Below are 18,538 nucleotides of genomic sequence, written 5' to 3' on the forward strand. Positions count from 1 at the left end.
GATGATGCCATTCTTAATGGTGCAATTTTCTTTCTAATATTCTATAAAACGAGCAAAATGACTGATATATTATCAATATGAATAAGCTGCCTATGGTCCAATGAACTATTTCACCAGGTTTTACAGGAAAGTCTGCTTTTGTTGCCTGTGTGACTTTTCAACCTAGAAGGATTTTAACCTAGAAGGATTTATTAATTTCAGTGAAGCAACTGTTGCTTATATAGGCACAAATATGAAGGAGGCCTTTGAGGACTTTCTGCCCTAGAGAATTCCATCCTGTTTTCCAAAGAAAAAACAGCAAATATTCCGATCAATTGTGAAAGTTAATTCGCATGCCTTGAAATAGAACGGAATAATCTTTTAATAAACCTACCTGATGATAAACATGGTTGATCTCAGATATTAGCCTGCTTTGGCTGTGACTGGGGATAGATAACAGAAAGGAAAATAACCATATAAAATCAATGAATTGGAAGTAAAACTGGATTTTCATCAAATTATCCAGAAACAGTCTCATACTAGAATAAAAACAAAATCCTATTTTTTTCTAGTCAGAAGAATGTCTGGTTGAAATAGGGTTTACTCCCAGGTGAGAGTGACTTGGTTTGCAGTCTTATTGAATTGACAGTGTATTTGTGACATTCCTGCTGCCACTGTGACCAAAGCAGAGAGAGGAGAGGCCTGGGGTGGTGGTGGACACCTGGCTATTTATGATCCTCTCACCTTTCTCTCAGGGTTTTGCAACAGTCATCCTTTATTCATAAACATTACACCCCACCACCACCACTTCCCACAGATCCACTTTCTGAGCTCTCCCTGTCTTTGGGGAAGGTGAATGCTGTCCAGAGACTTTGAATCTGTTAAGCCTTTCTCTTCCACTGCTTCCTCTCCTGGCTGTCCCCCATCCAGTATTTCCCAGCTTCTGCTTTCTGAACTATGCCCCTCTACAAACCACTGTTCCAAATCTATACTATCCACTTGCTCTTGGGAAGATTCAGGATCAGGAAGAGGGGGTGGCTCCCACCATTCTTCCTCAGTGCAGCCCTCCTCAGCACAGCCCCTGAGACCATGATTGGTGTAATATGCCCCAACTGTCTTGTCCTGGTGAGCAACCTGACCTCTGAATTCCGTACCAGCTGAAGCTTCTGAATTGTCTTCAAAGACAGCCATACATATAATGTGTTGCAGTAATCCAGCCTAGAGGTCACCAGAGCATAGACAAGTTATGTCAGGCTATTCCTGTTCAGGTAGGGACATAGCTGCGCCACCAGCCTAAACTGATGTAAGACACTCCATGTCACTGAGGCCACCTGAGCCTCCACTGACAGCAGAGGATCTAGGAGTACCCCCAAACTACATACCCTCTCCTTCAGAGGGAGTGTACCACTTGCTTAGAATTAGCTAAGCTTTTCTTCTTTTTTTGTAATGTTCTATCTGAAATAATTGCTATAAGTAGTAGTATGTTTATCATTTGAGTTCATTGAAATGACTAATGAGTGCAAAACACTTGATCCTTGAAAGAGAAGCAAGTTAAAGCAATACTTTAGACCAGAGACAGGAAATTTCATATCTGGTGACTCGAGCACACACAACCTAATGATGACAAACAGCTGGTAGTTTATTTCTTTATTGACAAAGCACAAAGCATAGTAGCTCCTGAGGTGTACTAAACACACACACACACACACACACACACACACACACACATTTCTGGTGGGTAGGCAGCTGGCACCCCTCCCCAGGCTTACACTCTGAGTTGGATTGCTGGAGCAAAGTGTGGCCACGCCCAAAAGCTAACCTAAGTATACGTACCTAACAGCACAAGGGCAAGCACCCTGTGATTTATCCTACATGGAATTTGTTGCTGTGCTTGCCTCTTCAAATCCTTCCTGTTCCTGGAAGACAGAAGGACAGCCCTGCCTGGAGCTCCTCTCCATGAGCACTGATTCATCTGATGCCGGGAGAGGAGCGCTGGACTGGGCCACACTAGGAGTGCCTGTCAGGGGCAACTGCTTCATGCCCCCTCAAAAATATACACCCAGGGCCATGGCCCCACTGACACCACCACCCCACTACACCCCTGATTCCTCATAAGTCTTGGTTGAATGCTTGTTTACCCTCCTCTGCACACATTCCAAGTTTTGATTCTTTTTCAGAGTTCATATGTCAGGAATGTGGCCCCCAAGGGTGCAGCAGAAGGGTCAGCCTTGGAAATTGAGCAATGTGATGACTCTTCAGCTGAGAGCTGTCTGTCTGAGTTTAATAATAATAATAATAATAATAATAATAATAATAATAATAATAATTTATTTGTGTCCCACCCATCCAGCTGGGTTTCCCCAGCCACTCTGGGCGGCTTCCAACAAAGATTAAAATACATTAAAATGTCACACATTAAAAACTTCCTTAAACAGGGCTGCCTTCATATGTTTTCTAAAGGTCAGGTAGTTGTTTATCTCTTTGACATCTGATGGGAGGGCATTCCACAGGGCGGACACCACTACCGAGAAGGCCCTCTGCCTGGTTCCCTGTAGCTTTGCTTCTCGCAGTGAGGGAACCGCCAGAAGGCCCTCGGCACTGGATCTCAGTGTCTGGGCAGAATGATGGGGTTGGAGACGCTCCTTCAGGTATACTGGCTGTTTAGGGATTTAAAGGTTAGCACCAACACTTTGAATTGTGCTCGGAAACGTACTGGGAGCCAATGTAGGTCTTTCAGGTGTTACGTGTAGGTGTTACGTGGTCTCGGCGGCTGCTCCCAGTCACCAGTCTAGCTGCCGCATTCTGGATTAGTTGTAGTTTCCAGGTAACCTTCAAAGGTAGCCCCTACATAGAGCACATTGCAATAGTCCAAGCGGGAGATAACTAGAGCATGCACCACTCTGGCTAGACAGTCCGCGGGCAGGTAGGGTCTCAGCCTGCGTACCACATGGAGCTGGTAGACAGCTGCCCTGGATACAGAACTGACCTGCACCTCCATGGACAGCTGTGAGTCCAAAATGACTCCCAGGCTGCATACCTGGTCCTTCAGGGGCAGAGTTACCCCTCCTTCCCAAGGAAGACACTGTTAGCTCTCAAGGTGAAGGAGAGTTGAAAGACAGCCAGAGCAAAGCCGGCCTGCCAGTAGATAAGCGAGAGACAGAGACAGTGTCCACTGGGAGTGGGGAGGGGGAAGGCCAGCTCTTCAGTCCCCGTAATAGGAGGTTGGAGAGGCTCAGAGAACTGCGGAAGGGGAGGAGGAGAAAGGAACGGTTCTGGCGTCTTTCCTGCTGGGGGAGGGATTCTGAGTCAGATTGAGCAACTCCTTTGCCAAGAGAAGGAGGAAAGCTTTGCTGTGGGTGTATTTTTTCTTTGTAAATAAATGGACATGAAGCTGACTCATTACTGCCTATCAGACTGGTTGTATGCCAGGGATCATTAGAGGATAGTTGTCCCTAACTGCTTATGCTCTCTTTTAATACAGGTATTTAAGTTCCTTTTGAACTTCACTTAAAGAAATAACTGAGCCCTCCAGGACCTCATGCATTTTTCTCTGCACCAAAATATGGTCTTTTGTCTTGGAGGAAGGAGGGGTGACTTGAAGGGTCAGGGGAGGAATAGCAGAGGCAGGGGAAAATCCTAGTTTGAGTCAGGGACAGATTAAAGTTGGTTACAATTGACTCACAGTGGAACCAGACTATTTCAATGTGCTTGAGAGGAACCCATAAATAATGAAGGGTGTGAAAAGGTTAACATAGTTTAAATAAATATATAATGAACCCATCACAATAATATCACTGTATTCCACACTGCTTCAGGAGAATGGGCCCAACCAAGTATCTGTCTAACATATACATACATGCATACAGAGAAAAGAAACATCAAAATCACTGGAATGGAGGAGAATACAGATAAATTTGACAACTATTTATTTGATATTTGTCTTAAGAAATGTGCTATGATAAAAAAGTAAAGTACATCGAAAAGCTTGTGGCTGAAAAATAATATAAATGAATATATCAGTATCTTATGAATTAAATCTCATTTCTGACTCTGTTAAGGTACAGCTTGTAACACTATGTTGTGTACAATATTCACATCTTCCCCATTATGCTTAGCCAAGCTTTCTTCACATCCTTGTTGCGCAATGTATATATAATGGGATTCAACAAGGGAGTCAATATGCTATACATCAATGGGATTAGCTTTGTATTCACCGATGACTGTGTGGGAACAGGTCTCAAATAGGTGAAGATGCAACTACCATAGAACAGAAGAACCACTGTAAGATGAGAAGAGCAGGTAGAGAAAGCCTTTTGCCTCCCTTCTGTTGATCGTATTTTCAAAACACTTGAAATTATGTACACATATGAGAGAAGGATACAGAACATTGGTGTCCAGGCTATGAACAACCCAATGGTTAACAAGAGCCTTTGATTGAGGGAGATGTCTCCACATGACAATTTCAGCAATGGTGGAATGTCACAATAGAAAGCATCTAGGCGGTTGTCTCCACAGAAGGGTAACTGAAAGGCAAAATAGGTGTGTACAGTAGAGTTGAGAAAACCACCCACCCAGGAGGCAGTAGCCAGCTGGAGGCAAACATTCCTTTTGATAACCAGTGAATAGCGCAGTGGGTTGCAGATGGCTACATAGCGGTCAAAAGCCATTACTGCCAAAAGAAGGCATTCAATGCCAACAAAGGAGAAGAAGAAAAACAGCTGGAGCACACAGCCTGTGTAGGAGATGGTGCTACTTTCTGTCAGAAGGAGATCCAGCATTTGGGGGATGGTGGTGGTGATGTAGCAGATGTCAAGACAGGAGAGGTTTCCAAGGAAGAAATACATGGGCGTTCTGAGCCTCTGGTCCACTATGGCCATGATGATGATGAAGGTATTCCACAGCACGGTGAATAAATAGATGATCAAGAATCCACTGAACAGCAAGAAGTGTACCTCCTGCAGATTTTTAAAGCCAAGGATGATGAATTCTGAAAGCTCTGATTGGTTTTTTGCCTCCATATCTGATTCCAAGAGACTGGCATTCAGAGGCATACAGCTTCGAACGGTGGAAGGAGAACTAGGGCCAACTGATAGTCTTTGTCTAAAACTCTTTGAAAGTCATTCAAGGGTCCCTCCCAACTCCATAATGCTATGATTCTACATTTAAGTAGCTGACAATACCACTGTCTCTTTTGACAATGGATTCCGTGGTTTGCCTTTGAAGGAGTACTAGCATTTGTCTCTTCTACACCTTGTAGCTTGCAGCTTCATTGCATGTCCCCACACAGTTCTACTATTAGGTGAGAGAGAGAGAGAAACTTTTCCCTATCCACTTTCTCTTTTTCTTCCAGGCTTGAGTTCAGTTCACCACAATTGTGCATCTGCTTGCATTAAAAATAAAAAAAATAAAAACCACATGAAAATTCAAAGTTGTTTACCTGCATATTCCTCCTAATTTCTGCAAGCAACATTCCCTAATATAATACATTTGCATATGCTGTTTTCATTAATATATGCATTTCTATGCACATTTTCCCCTAATATACATTTCTTTATTCATATTATCTTTTGATGGGCTGTGGTGTGGAAAACCATATTACAGAATTGGGAGGAACCCTGAGGATCATCTAGACCAACCCCCTCCTCTGCAAGTCAGGAATGTGCAGCTGTCCCATACAGGGATCAAACCTGCAACCAGGGTGCTATCCGCACCAGACTCTAACCAATTGAGCTAACCAGGTGTTTTCTCTGTCAAGTGTTCAAAACATGGACAACATACCCAAATATTTAGACACTTGAGTCTTCACACCTGGGAAATCCTAATTAGGCTTGGGCTCCCTGACAAATGTATATTGATGTTTAATAAATACACCTGCATTTAACATGGCCTCTTCTGAAAACTATAAACAAAACCATCGGTGTAATCTGGTAGCCATTGAGTCAATTAATTAAACTCACTATGTCATTTAGAATCTCTTATACACAATGGCTTTTAAAGGATGAAATTCAAGAAGTGCTTAGTCAAGTATTACATGTTAACTCTTCTTAGGGGATTCCTAATCTGATTTTTCATATTTCTTTTCAATCTACCTGCCTCAAACCTCTGGTTATCTTATAATTAAGCAATCATGTAAGGACATATAGAATACATGGACAAATACATTTGCAGCACACAAAAACTAATTCTAATAAATTGTGCAAATATCTGCTTTCCCATGTGTGGAAATCCAAACACAAAGAAGATGATACACATGTGCAACATACATAACAACAACAACAACAACAACAACAACAACAACAACAAATAATAATAATAATAATAATAATAATAATAATAATAATAATAATACCATAATAATAATATGGACAAAAGTTCAGAATGTGAGGTCCCATGGGTTACCACTAATGTGTGACATTTTATTAAATAATTGTTCTTCATTGTCCTTTAAAATGCTTTGTGTCAGAGCCACACTATGGCTGCAATCCTGTAGAAAGTTGTCTCAGAGTGAGCATTACTAAACTCATTGAGATAGACTTCTAAGTAGTTATCTGTAAGGTTGCACTTTCTATGTCAATTGAAACCACTGGATCAAGTTATTCATGACTTAAATAATATAAATATCAATAGGTATTAAGTGCAACTAACTTCAGTTGAGCTGTTAGATCCTATTGAGTTCTCATTCACTTACATGCAGATGAAAATTCATAGTATGTTAGAGGTCAGTAGAGAGTCATTCTATATTTGACTATATCACAACTGGTGGCATGCATTTATTAATTTTGATTGAATTTATTTTTTTCCACCCATCCATAACACATTCATTTCCTTACCTGTGAGATGAGCCTTCTCGCTGTTGGTAGCATTCCTTGTGGGTTGCTTGTGGATTTCACAGTTTCCTTTCATATGTTTGCAATAATGCCTTTGGGGATTTCTACCCCAAGTGCTTTTCCAGGAAGGCAAGATTGCCAGAAGTTTTTCAAAGTCATTTAGCTAGTCAATTGCATCTTAAATCATACAGAAAGGTCATGTATGTTTCAAATTAAACATTCTTGAATTGTATAGCCACAGTTGTACCTAATGTTGCATTTCTTTGTAAGGAATACTTGATGTTTGTGTTCATTGTATGTTCCTCTAAGATTATAAACACACACACACAGAGAGAGAGAGAGAGACACACACAAAGAGAAAGGAAACAAGGCATTTCCTTGAGAGAACTCTCTGTGTTAGTAAGAGTAGCTGTCTTTTCATAAATCAAGAACAATGCTGACCTCAATCAAAATATGGCAAGACCTTGAAGGACCAGTCTCTGGGGCAATCAACAAAGGATTGGGAGGCTCCACAAATGTAACACTCATGTCTAAGGAGGCAAGGATTCATTGAGGTGGTCCTTCCACTCCAAGTTTGACCCTTGCCCCAAACACAGGGCTGAGAATGGATATACGTCCAATGCTTCAGCCAAAGCCTACCTACATCTGGAATGAACAAAGTTGGGGCCTATTTTTAAATCCCATAATGTTGTTCTGTGCAGTTTTTATACCCATCCTACACTAGGCCTTTCTTCCGTGGGGGTGGAGGTCACTGTGATAGGGTCCCTAATGCCAAGGGGATGAATTTGGATGGAGCAGTTTCATTACTGACATTCATTTTATTAGCTTCATGAAATGTTATTATATCTGTGGACAGAGGGGGGAAATGAATTAGTTGAGGTATTTGTGTGTTGGAGAAACTTATGTCAAAAAGAAAGAAGTATTTTAATTTTACTCTTGCATTGTAGTTTCAACTTTTTTCTTTTTAAACAACTACAGGTGAGGAAACTCGGAAAATTAGAATATCGTCGAAAAGTGCATTTATTTCAGTAATGCAACTTAAAAGGTGAAACCAATATGTGAGATAGATGCATGACATGCAAAGCAAGATATATCAAGCCTTTATTTGTTGTAACTGTAATTATTTGTCGTTAGGTGGGTCGATTATAAATGAAATGTAATTAATGAAATGTAATAACGATGTTTATTTTTATTTTTATATTATTGTAACTATTTGCTTTATTACTGTGGAATTTCCAAAAGAAAGCATTTGTAAAAATTTAAAAAAAATAAGTTGCATTACTGAAATAAATGCACTTTTCGACGATATTCTAATTTTCCGAGTTTCACCTGTATATATTAATGTTGCAACTTGTCAGGAGTCTGGGTGGATGGCCTACAGGGTCCTTCCTAATTCATGCTTACAAATTCTTAGTATTACTAAACAGATTCCACTTACTCTTTCATTTATCTGTATGCATATAATAATGTAAGCTTTGGGGCGAGGGGAGTTGGACTGCATGGCCTCTAGAGTGCTTTTCAACACTTGATCCCATGAGCACACAGGCTAAGCATAGGTAGTAATATGACTTAAAGATTCTGACAGCCAAGCTCACGACTCCTGCATCAGATCTCCAGGGAGACAGCAAGCACCCTGAGATCTTGTTAGTCTTCAGACTTGAAAGCTCCAAGATGCTATCTGACTCAAGCTGCTGTCACCCCACCAATCATTCTTTTCACCAGAAATAATTTCATAAACCTTAGAGTGGCATGGGGTTAATATCTATGCATCTCTGAAGGTCCTGTGCCATGAAGGGTAGGGTTAGTTCCTATAGCAGCTTAACACCTTCTTTTAAAAAGTGATATTTGCCTGACCATTTCAAAGATAATCAATTCGTGATGGGTGAATATGTCAGTGTTGGTTTCTCTCAGTTTCTCCCGTGCCCCCCATTTCAATTCAATTATTCAGAATTCCACATTATATTAAAGTCTTCTTCTTTTAATACTCATGAATATCTCTCAGCATTTTATTGTAAATGTTCCCAAATATACACTTTTTTCATTGATTTTAGGCATGAGCACTACAACCCAGTAAACGCATGCATTATTTTGGCAGGGGAGCCATGTTACAAAATTTCCAGAAGCATGAATTGTGAAGATTAACTGTGTTTCAGTTCTCACATTTCCCCCCATAGTAGCACAACCCCCCCCCCCCAAATGTTCATGCGAAAATATGAGGTATTTGATGGCACTTTGGGTCTCCACGCTACCCAGCTTCATCTCTTTCTCCTACCCTGGTTGATCTCAACCTGTAGTAAGGGAAGTTGCAACGAATTGCTGTGAATCTTGTTTCCTGAAGCAAAACACCAATGTGCAGGGCCCCCATCCAGATCAAGCCTAGGGTTCTGGTGTGCAGGCTTTATGCTTTTCACAAGTGGACCACAGACAACACTAGTTTCTGAAAGAAATCAAGTGATGCTAAAGGTGGCATTTCAAAATTGCAGTTAACATCTTACATGGTTGAAGAATAACACAAAGGCAGGAAACTGTAGCCCTCAGATATACTGTGGACTCCCACTCCCTCCAGCCCCAGGCAACATGGCTGATGGTCAGGTGTAATGGGATCTGTACTCAAGCAACATCTGAAAGATCAGAGGCTTCTGAAAATGAACATATTTTTAATGAAATCAGTGTCTCTTTATGTAACCACCAGTGGCATAGCAAGGGGTGCATAGGGGGTGGACCACCCTGGGTGCCACCCTGGAGGGGGAAAACACTCGGCGACACCCCCCCCCCATGAGCGAGCAGCCAGCCACCACCCAGTAAAAAGCCTTGCTCGGTGGCTGGCTGCTTGCTCATTTGCTCGGCCGGTGCGCTTTGTTTCCTCCTGCTGGGAGAAAGGTGATGGGCGGGCCAGAGATGGGCATCATTGGCGGCCACTGGCACCCCTCCCTGGCCTGCCCCTTGCCTCTGCTCCAGCAGGAAGAAGCAAAGCTCGCCGAGCAGGTGAGCGAGCAAGCTGCAGAGGGAAGCCTTTAAAGAAACCTTGCTTGCGGTTTACCGGTGGCACCGCTCTAGCATTGGGATCCTCAAGGATCCATCCCAGCGGCACCACGTTAGCATCAGGATTCTCGAGGATCCATTCTGGCAAGGATCCATCCCGACACATACGTCGGTACGTAGCGACATTACATAGTGATATTGTGTGTGTGCACTACGGAACAGGTCGCCACCCCGGGTGACCAAGCAGCACCATACACTATTGGTAACCACTTAAGAACACCATTTTTAAAGACCATATCAATATCATACCAATAATGTAAGCACATGATTGTACAGTGGTACCTCAGTTTAAGTACACAATTGGTTCTGGAAGTCTGAAGCGGACTTAACCTGAAGCAAACTTTCCCATTGAAAGTAATGGAAAGTGGAGTAATCCATTCCAGACGGGTCCGCGGAGTACTCAACCTGAAGCGTACTTAACCCAAAGTATGAGTGTAATTGGTTCCGGAAGTCTGTACTTAACCTGAAGCGTACTTAACCTGAAGTGACCTTTCCCATTGAAAAGTAATGGAAAGTGGATTAATCGATTCCAGACGGGTCCGTGGAGTACTTAAACTGAAAGTGCTCTAACCGAAGCATCCTTAAACTGAGGTATGACAAGGGATGAAAACCGGGGAAGGGGGGGGGAGGGGAAGCCCACAAAATATGGTTTTACAACTATGAATGCAAGAAATTTTTTTTGTTTTGTATTGTTTTTTCTTTTTTCTTTTTTCGCTCTTTCTTTTTTTTTCCCCCCTTTTTTCTATTTCTATTTTTCTCTTTTTTTTTTTGGTATGACAATAGATGGTTGGATGGATGTCCTCCTGCGTACTGCCCTGGTTTGCTGGAGCTCCCTGGTGGCAGGGGGGGGCTTTGGGGTCAGGGGAGGGGGGGGAGGACAGAAACCCAAGCATAAAATGGACCATCTCTGACTGTTCACATACATGGGATACTTCTGTGGCAGGGGAGGACCCATGTGGGTGGGTAGGAAGGAGGTGGAAAAGGGGTTTAAGTATGTACCTTTTTTTTTTGCTTTTTTGTATTTTGTAAAATTAATAAAAAGTATGTTCAAAAATAAACTGAGGTATGACAAATCTGGCAAATGAAAACTCCGAGTACAGGCAGGTCCCTGTTTCCGCATGCACAATATTAACAACCTAAAAACTGTAGTCACTTTGCTGCTCCTAATGCAGTGGTTTGATTTCATTGTGGAGGCACATTCTATTGTTTCTTGAAACAGACAGGTGCCAACAACTGTCAAGATGGAAAGACATTATTTTATTGGTTATGATAAAAGAAAAGAAAAAGACAATATGTAATAATAATTACATTACAGATGTATTAACCACAGATTAAGCAGAGCAAAAGAAAAGCAGCCAACATATTTTGTGTGTGTGTGTGTGTGTGTGTGTGTGTGTGAGAGAGAGAGAGAGAGAGAGAGAGAGAGAGAGAGAGAGAGAGAGAGAGAGAGGCAGATGGGGCTCATCAACCTGGGAAGGTAGTCCTTTCAAAAGTGGAATGCTTATTCCTTGCCTACATTTCTATCCTTCTAGACTGATTTATATAGGCTTTCCATAAGCATGACCAAATTTGGATCCAGCTCTATAATTTTGAATGTTCAAGTGGTATATTTGGAAACAGTGGTATTTCATAAAAAATGACACATACTGGAGGTATAGAAAGAGAATAGCTGATGGCTTATATTTCACGTATATTCTCCAAAGTTTTAGTCCTTTCAGGAAAAATAAAAGGTTAATACAGATAGCATGGCAACATCTTCCAATTAAACAGAATCTCCACTATAATATTTTGGAATGATATGATATATTGCTATGCGAAAGAAAGAATTCTCCATCATTTTTTTAAATGTATTGTTGTTTTTTAAGGGCAGAGAAAAAAATCAGTAAAATACACATATTCAGATATGCAGGGTTTCTGATGTGCTTACTTTACGTTTGAAACAGTTGAAGTGGCTATTTGAATTTTGAGTTCTATGTACATTCTACATGGCATTTTACCACTGGTCTGCACCCTTCATCCTTGCAAATTGCCAGGAATACCCTTCATGCGGTAAAGCCTCATGCTGAAATGATGAACAAATTCTCAGGTGCCCTGAATATCAAACAAAAAAAATGTAACTATATTTTGTTTTTGTTTTGTGTTGTTTGGGAAGAGAGGGTTCAATAAACTAGAGGAAAGTTTTTGGCATACTACTAAACTGAATATATGGAACACCCCACAGGCTTTAAAACAAAACCTGAAACCTCAAGTCCTAGCTATAGTGTTCCAAGCCCCCACATTCAATTTCCCAGCACTACTACAAGATAAATCCAAGGATTTGTTGGTATCAGTCTATTTCAGGACAACATTTTCTTCATCATTCTCTTCTGTAACGCCCCCTTCACATCTTTGTTTCTGAGGGTGTAAATCAGTGGGTTCAACATAGGGGAGAGAATGTTATTAAAGAGGGCAATCATTCTATCCTTGTTAAGTGAGTAGCTGGAGAAGGGCCTGACATAGGTAAAAAGACAGCTGCTATAAAATAGCAAGACAACAGTGAGATGAGAAGCACAAGTTGAAAAGGCTTTCCTCATCCCATCTGAAGAATGCATTTTCAGAACCCTCAAGATGATGTGGCTATAGGAAAGGAGGACACACATGCCTGGCCCAAAGCCCATTACGGGACTAGTAGCCAGCATGGCAATAATACTGCTAGAGATGTCCCCACAGGAGATAGCTACAAGAGGAGGGATGTCACAGTAGAAGTAGTTGATCTTATTCATACCACAAAGGGGCAGGCGGAATGTGATAAATGTGTGAATGGTGGTGTTGAGTGAACTTGTGAACCAAGAAGCTGACACCAGTTGGGCACAGAGTTTGTAATTCATGACCACATTATAGCGGAGAGGATTGCAGATGGCAACATAACGATCATAAGCCATGGCAGCCAACAGGAGGGTCTCAGTACCAATGAATAAAATGAAGAAAAAGAGTTGCACCTTGCACCTTTCATATGAGATGGCATTTCTTCCTGAAATCAGGTGCACAATTATCTGTGGAATGGTGGTTGTAGTCTGGCAGATGTCCAGGAGGGATAGGTTACAGAGGAAGAAGTACATGGGAGTTTGAAGGCTTGGTTCTATGGAGACAAGTGTGATGATGAGAATATTCCCCATCAGTGTGAAGAGATAAGTGATGAGGAGAAATCCAGAAAGGAGGAAACACCATTCATAACGGTTTGAAAATGTCAGAAGGATGAATTCAGATGGAGCAGTTTCATTACTGACATCCATTTTATTAGCTTCGTAAAATGATTTTTATCTATAGACAGAGAAAAAAATACTCTATTAGTTGGGGAGTAATTAAAGAAACAAAGGGAGAAGCATTTAAAACTTAGCTTCCACCAATGGATTTACATCAGCCATATGTAAGGTAAGGCTCCTCTCTGAGTATTATGAAATTGGGAACAACACTGAATCCTCTAAATGATGATGATGATGATGATGATGATGATGTCACCCATCTGACTGGGTTGCCGCAGGCACTCTGGGAGGCTCCCAACAAAATATTAAAGGCACAATAAACAGTCAAACATTGAAGAATTCCCTATATGTCTTCTAAAAGTCACATAGTTGTTTATTTTCTTGGCATCTGATGGGAGGGTCTTCCCTAGGACAGGCAACACTACTGAGCAGGCTTGATTGTGCAAGCTTAGTTCTTATCAAGTCAGACTTGTTTTTCCTTTCTTTTTTAAAGCCTCAGCAAGCTTGGATATACTATCAGATTTAACAGATTTGTATACCACTTAACAATAACAGATTTATAGACCACCTAACTGGGAATATCAGAGCAGTGTACAATGTACTACAAAACACAGTGGAGGGGGCATTGTTATATAATTCACCATGGTAAGATGATTAGATAGATAGATAGATAGATAGATAGATAGATAGATAGATAGATATAGATGATAGATAGATTGATGATAGATTATAGATAGTCACACTTCAGGGAATGATGATGCAAACATGAATATTTTAAACAATCTCTGGCGTTTGCTTGTTACTGATGCCATGGAATCATACAAAGCAGGTGCTCCAAAACTAAATGCCTTGCTGCAAACAAATAGGAGATTAAGACATCACCAAGAGTGCTCCCCCAATGACTACAATGACAGCACAGAGAAATAAAAAGTCAAAATGCACCAGCTCTCATTTTTTATGAACAGTAAATCTGAGTGGGGGATATATCTATGCCAGTTCTGTAAACTGAACAACTTGTTGTCGTTTAGTCGTGTCCGACTCTTCGTGACCCCATGGACCATAGCACGCCAGGCACTCCTGTTTTCCACTGCCTCCCGCAGTTTGGTCAAACTCATGTTCGTAGCTTCGAGAACACTGTCCAACCATCTCGTCCTCTGTCGTCCCCTTCTCCTAGTGCCCTCCATCTTTCCCAACATCAAGGTCTTTTCCAAGGATTCTTCTCTTCTCATGAGGTGGCCAAAGTATTGGAGCCTCAGCTTCACGATCTGTCCTTCCAGTGAGCACTCAGGGCTGATTTCCTTCAGACTGGATAGGTTTGATCTTCTTGCAGTCCATGGGACTCTCAAGAGTCTCCTCCAGCACCATAATTCAAAAGCATCAATTCTTCGGCGATCAGCCTTCTTTATGGTCCAGCTTTATGTTAAAGTTATCCATGACTACTAGCTACAATGACTATCTTTCTGCCTCTACTCTCAGAGGCCATCTATGCCTCTGAAAGCCAGTTAATGGGGTTCACAAGTTGGGAGAATGCTGTTGCACTCAGCTTCTCCTTGGGGGATGCCCTTAGGTATCTGTTTGGTCACTGTGAGAAACGGATACTAGACTACAATGGTGCTGTACTCTGATTTGACATGGCTCTTCTTACATTCAATTTATCCTTAGAAAAGACAGTCTGAAATATGTTTAGTATCAGCCAGGCATTAAATATCAAATTTGCATTGAGAGGCATTTACGTAAGACTGAGATACATGCAAGGCTTACCAATCAGAATCCTTTAAACTGTGTTTAAATCTTGGATACCCAAATGGGGAGGGGGAGTTCTTACTGAATATTTTCTCTGTGTTGCAGTTCATGGCAGTAAGTCAAAGATTGCAAACTGTCCTATTACCTTTCAGTGTGTGCTTTTATATATTTACAAGCATGCTAGTTGGGAATGCCCAGTGTGGTGGCATACGTATAGGTGTCTGGAGGTGGAGAACCAAAGGGAGTGTAGAAAAAACAAAACAAGAAAATAATCCCACTGGTATAAGTTTAATGATTCACATTATTTGGACATTTTTCACTGAAAACAAAGTTGATAAAGCTACTATGAGGACACTTAGAAACTTTGAAGAGTTTGGGACCATTTTGTCCTGTGAACATTCCCACCCACCTTCAGGTTAAGAGTCTACACAGCTTACAAATGTATTAACCACAGTTTAAGCAGAGCACAACAAAAGCATATTTGTGGATGAAGTAGATGGGGTTCATCAACCTGGGAAGGTAGTCCTTATAGGAGAAGGAAAACTCTTATCCTAAGCCACTGACTTGTGGGATTTCTTCAGTAGAATAAAGGGGTAGTGAGTAAACCCTACACCAGACACCCCCAAACTTCGGCCCTCCAGATGTTTTGGACTACAACTCCCATCTTCCCCAACCACTGGTCCTGTTAGCTAGGAATTATGGGAGTTGTAGGCCAAAACATCAGGAGGGCCACAGTTTGGGGATGCCTGCCCTACACAAATCCAGATTGGAATCCCTAAGGCGATTGGATGGTCCCTTGCATGCCTTCTTCTGGCAGCACCTGCAGCCAGGCTGGTGCCTAATGTTTCACTCTAATTTACTTTGGACCACATCAGCAAGACCAATGGGGTGGAGTCATCTTATCTGGGCAGCCCAGGACCTCCATACACACTGCCCTGGCTTGCACCCCAAGGAGGTTACTTTGGTGCTGCTAACACAGCAGTTTGACTTCACCCCCTAAGGCACACTCCATAGTCTCTCAGGACAGACAGAGGCCAACAATGTTCTATTCCATAATATGATGCATCAAAAGGAAGTCTAGGAAAGAAAATTTGTTGAGTTGAATGGACCTTACAACCATTCCAGAATGTCACAAACAAATTCCAACTATTTATGAATAAATTGCTTTTTGCTTTCCCTTCCTTATCAAATGAGCAACAAACAACAGCATGTTTTCAAATGTTTCATTGGAAGATGTTGCCACACTATCTGCATTAACCTTTTATTTTTTCCTGAAAGGAGTAAATCTTTAGAGAAAATACATGAAATATAAGTCATCAGCAATTCTATCTCCATACTTCCAGTATGTGCCATTTTTTGATGAAATACAACTGGTTCCAAGTATACCACTTGAACATCAATTTAAAATTATGGAGCTAGATCCAAATTTGGTCATGCTTGGGGGAAGCATATTGAAATCATTGGGACTTAGGTTAGTTAAGTAGGAACAGAAATGTAGGCAAGGAATAAGAATTCCACGTTTGAAAGGTTACACAGAGAATTCAACTATTTTTTTTCTTTCTAAAACATTATCACTACGTGTATCTGGATAATGTTGATGATAAAAATTATTTAGCTTTCTATACTGTCATTCCTCCCAAAGAAGTCCAGGGCAGGAAACAACAAGTGATAAAACAAAGCAAAGCAAAACAAAACAATAACAAAAAGTTATTTTTTTAAAAAAATCCCAATATACATCTTGACTTAAAAGGCTTGCGGAAAGATGTTTTTTGGTAGCTGCAACAACAACAACAACAACAACAACAACAACAACAACAACAACAACAACAACAACTAATGACAGACAGCGTCTATCTAAAGCAGACACTTTTATAAAGTAATGAGAAGGGGGGGGGGTCCAAGTCTGTAATGATAAGCCCTGGTATAGTACAATATTTAAGCCAATAATAACAGTCAGAGAAAAGTGTTGGAGATTTTTCATTATTATATTTTTGGAATGATATGAAATAGTGCTGTCCAAAAGAAAAAAAGTAAAAAAAAGTTTCCTCATCAATTGGGGGGGGGGAATGTATTTGACTTTTTTTTAACGGCAGAAAAATTCAGTGAAATACAAATATCCACATATGCAGGGTTTCTGATGTGTTTACTTTACGTTTGAAACAGTTGAAGTGGCTATTTGAAATTTGAGTTCTATGTACATTCTACAGAGCATTTTACCACTGGTCTGCACCCTTCATCCTTGCAAACTGCCAGAAATACCCACCATGAGTTAAAGCCTCAAGCTGAAATGATGAACAAATTCTCAGTTGCCCTGAATATGAAACAGAAAAATGTAACCATCTTTCTCTTGGGGGGGAGGGGGGAGGAAAGATTTTGGCCTACTACTAAACTGAATATTTGGAACACCCCACAGGCTTTAAAACAAAAACAGAAATCTCAAGCCCTAGCTATAGTGTTCCAAGTCCCCACATTCAATTTCCCAGCACTACTACAAGATAAATCCAAGGATTTGTTGGTATCAGTCTATTTCAGGACAACATTTTCTTCATCATTCTCTTCTGTAACGCCCCCTTCACATCTTTGTTTCTGAGGGTGTAAATCAGTGGGTTCAACATAGGGGAGAGAATGTTATTAAAGAGGGCAATCATTCTATCCTTGTTAAGTGAGTAGCTGGAGAAGGGCCTGATATATTGAAAGATAGAGCCACCATAGAAGAGCAGGACAACAGTGAGATGAGAAGCACAAGTTGAAAAGGCTTTCCTCATCCCATCTGAAGAATGCATTTTCAGAACCCTCAAGATGATGTGACTATAGGAAAGAAGGACACACATGCCAGGTCCAAAGCCCATTATGGGACTAGTAGAAAGCAGGGCAATAATACTACTAGAGATGTCCCCACAGGAGATAGCTACAAGAGGAGAGATGTCACAGTAGAAGTAGTTGATCTTATTCATACCACAAAGGGGCAGGCGGAATGTGATAAATGTGTGAATGGTGGTGTTGAGCGAACTTGTGAACCAAGAAGCTGACACCAGTTGGGCACAGAGTTTGTAATTCATGACCACATTATAGCGGAGAGGATTGCAGATGGCAACATAACGATCATAAGCCATGGCAGCCAACAGGAGGGTCTCAGTACCAATGAATAAAATGAAGAAAAAGAGTTGCACCTTGCACCTTTCATATGAGATGGCATTTCTTCCTGAAATCAGGTGCACAATTATCTGAGGAATGGTGGTTGTAGTCTGGCAGATGTCCAGGAGGGATAGGTTACAGAGGAAGAAGTACATGGGAGTTTGAAGGCTTGGTTCTATGGAGACAAGTGTGATGATGAGAATATTCCCCATCAGTGTGAAGAGATAAGTGATGAGGAGAAATCCAGAAAGGAGGAAACACCATTCATAACGGTTTGAAAATGTCAGAAGGATGAATTCAGATGGAGCAGTTTCATTACTGACATCCATTTTATTAGCTTCGTAAAATGATTTTTATCTATAGACAGAGAAAAAATACTTTATTAGTTTTTTGGGGGGGTGGTAATTAAATGAACAAAGGGAGAAACATTTAAAACTTATGCTTGCGCCAATGGATTTACATCAGCTATATATAACTTAAGGGTCCTCTCTGAGTATTACCAAATTGGGAACAACATTAAATTCTCCATAAGATATAATGCTCTTAGATAATGATAATGATGATTAACAT

General features: G+C 41.0%; 3 protein-coding genes across 3 annotated transcripts; all 3 read right to left on the reverse strand.

Annotated features, from left to right (window-relative positions):
• Window positions 1-4,070: 4,070 nt before the first annotated feature.
• On the reverse strand, window positions 4,071-4,997 carry LOC118077974 (olfactory receptor 5V1-like). The gene has a single exon (XM_035101691.3). The coding sequence runs from the start codon at window positions 4,995-4,997 to the stop codon at window positions 4,071-4,073; it is 927 nt and encodes a 308-aa protein (XP_034957582.2).
• Window positions 4,998-12,184: 7,187 nt separating this feature from the next.
• On the reverse strand, window positions 12,185-13,120 carry LOC118077976 (olfactory receptor 5V1-like). The gene has a single exon (XM_035101692.3). It carries the CDS (start codon window positions 13,118-13,120, stop codon window positions 12,185-12,187), a length of 936 nt encoding a protein of 311 aa, XP_034957583.2.
• Window positions 13,121-17,361: 4,241 nt separating this feature from the next.
• On the reverse strand, window positions 17,362-18,297 carry LOC118077977 (olfactory receptor 5V1-like). The gene has a single exon (XM_035101693.3). The coding sequence runs from the start codon at window positions 18,295-18,297 to the stop codon at window positions 17,362-17,364; it is 936 nt and encodes a 311-aa protein (XP_034957584.2).
• Between the last annotated feature and the right edge of the window lie 241 nt (window positions 18,298-18,538).

This window comes from Zootoca vivipara, chromosome 12 (assembly GCF_965207765.1).
Source record: "Zootoca vivipara chromosome 12, rZooViv2.hap1.1, whole genome shotgun sequence".
Taxonomy (NCBI): domain Eukaryota; kingdom Metazoa; phylum Chordata; class Lepidosauria; order Squamata; family Lacertidae; genus Zootoca; species Zootoca vivipara.

Excerpts from the sequence above, each read along its gene's own strand:
- LOC118077976 (XM_035101692.3), bottom strand. The coding sequence starts at position 13,120 with ATGGATGTCAGTAATGAAACTGCTCCATCTGAATTCATCCTTCTGACA.
- LOC118077974 (XM_035101691.3), bottom strand. The coding sequence starts at position 4,997 with ATGGAGGCAAAAAACCAATCAGAGCTTTCAGAATTCATCATCCTTGGC.
- LOC118077977 (XM_035101693.3), bottom strand. The coding sequence starts at position 18,297 with ATGGATGTCAGTAATGAAACTGCTCCATCTGAATTCATCCTTCTGACA.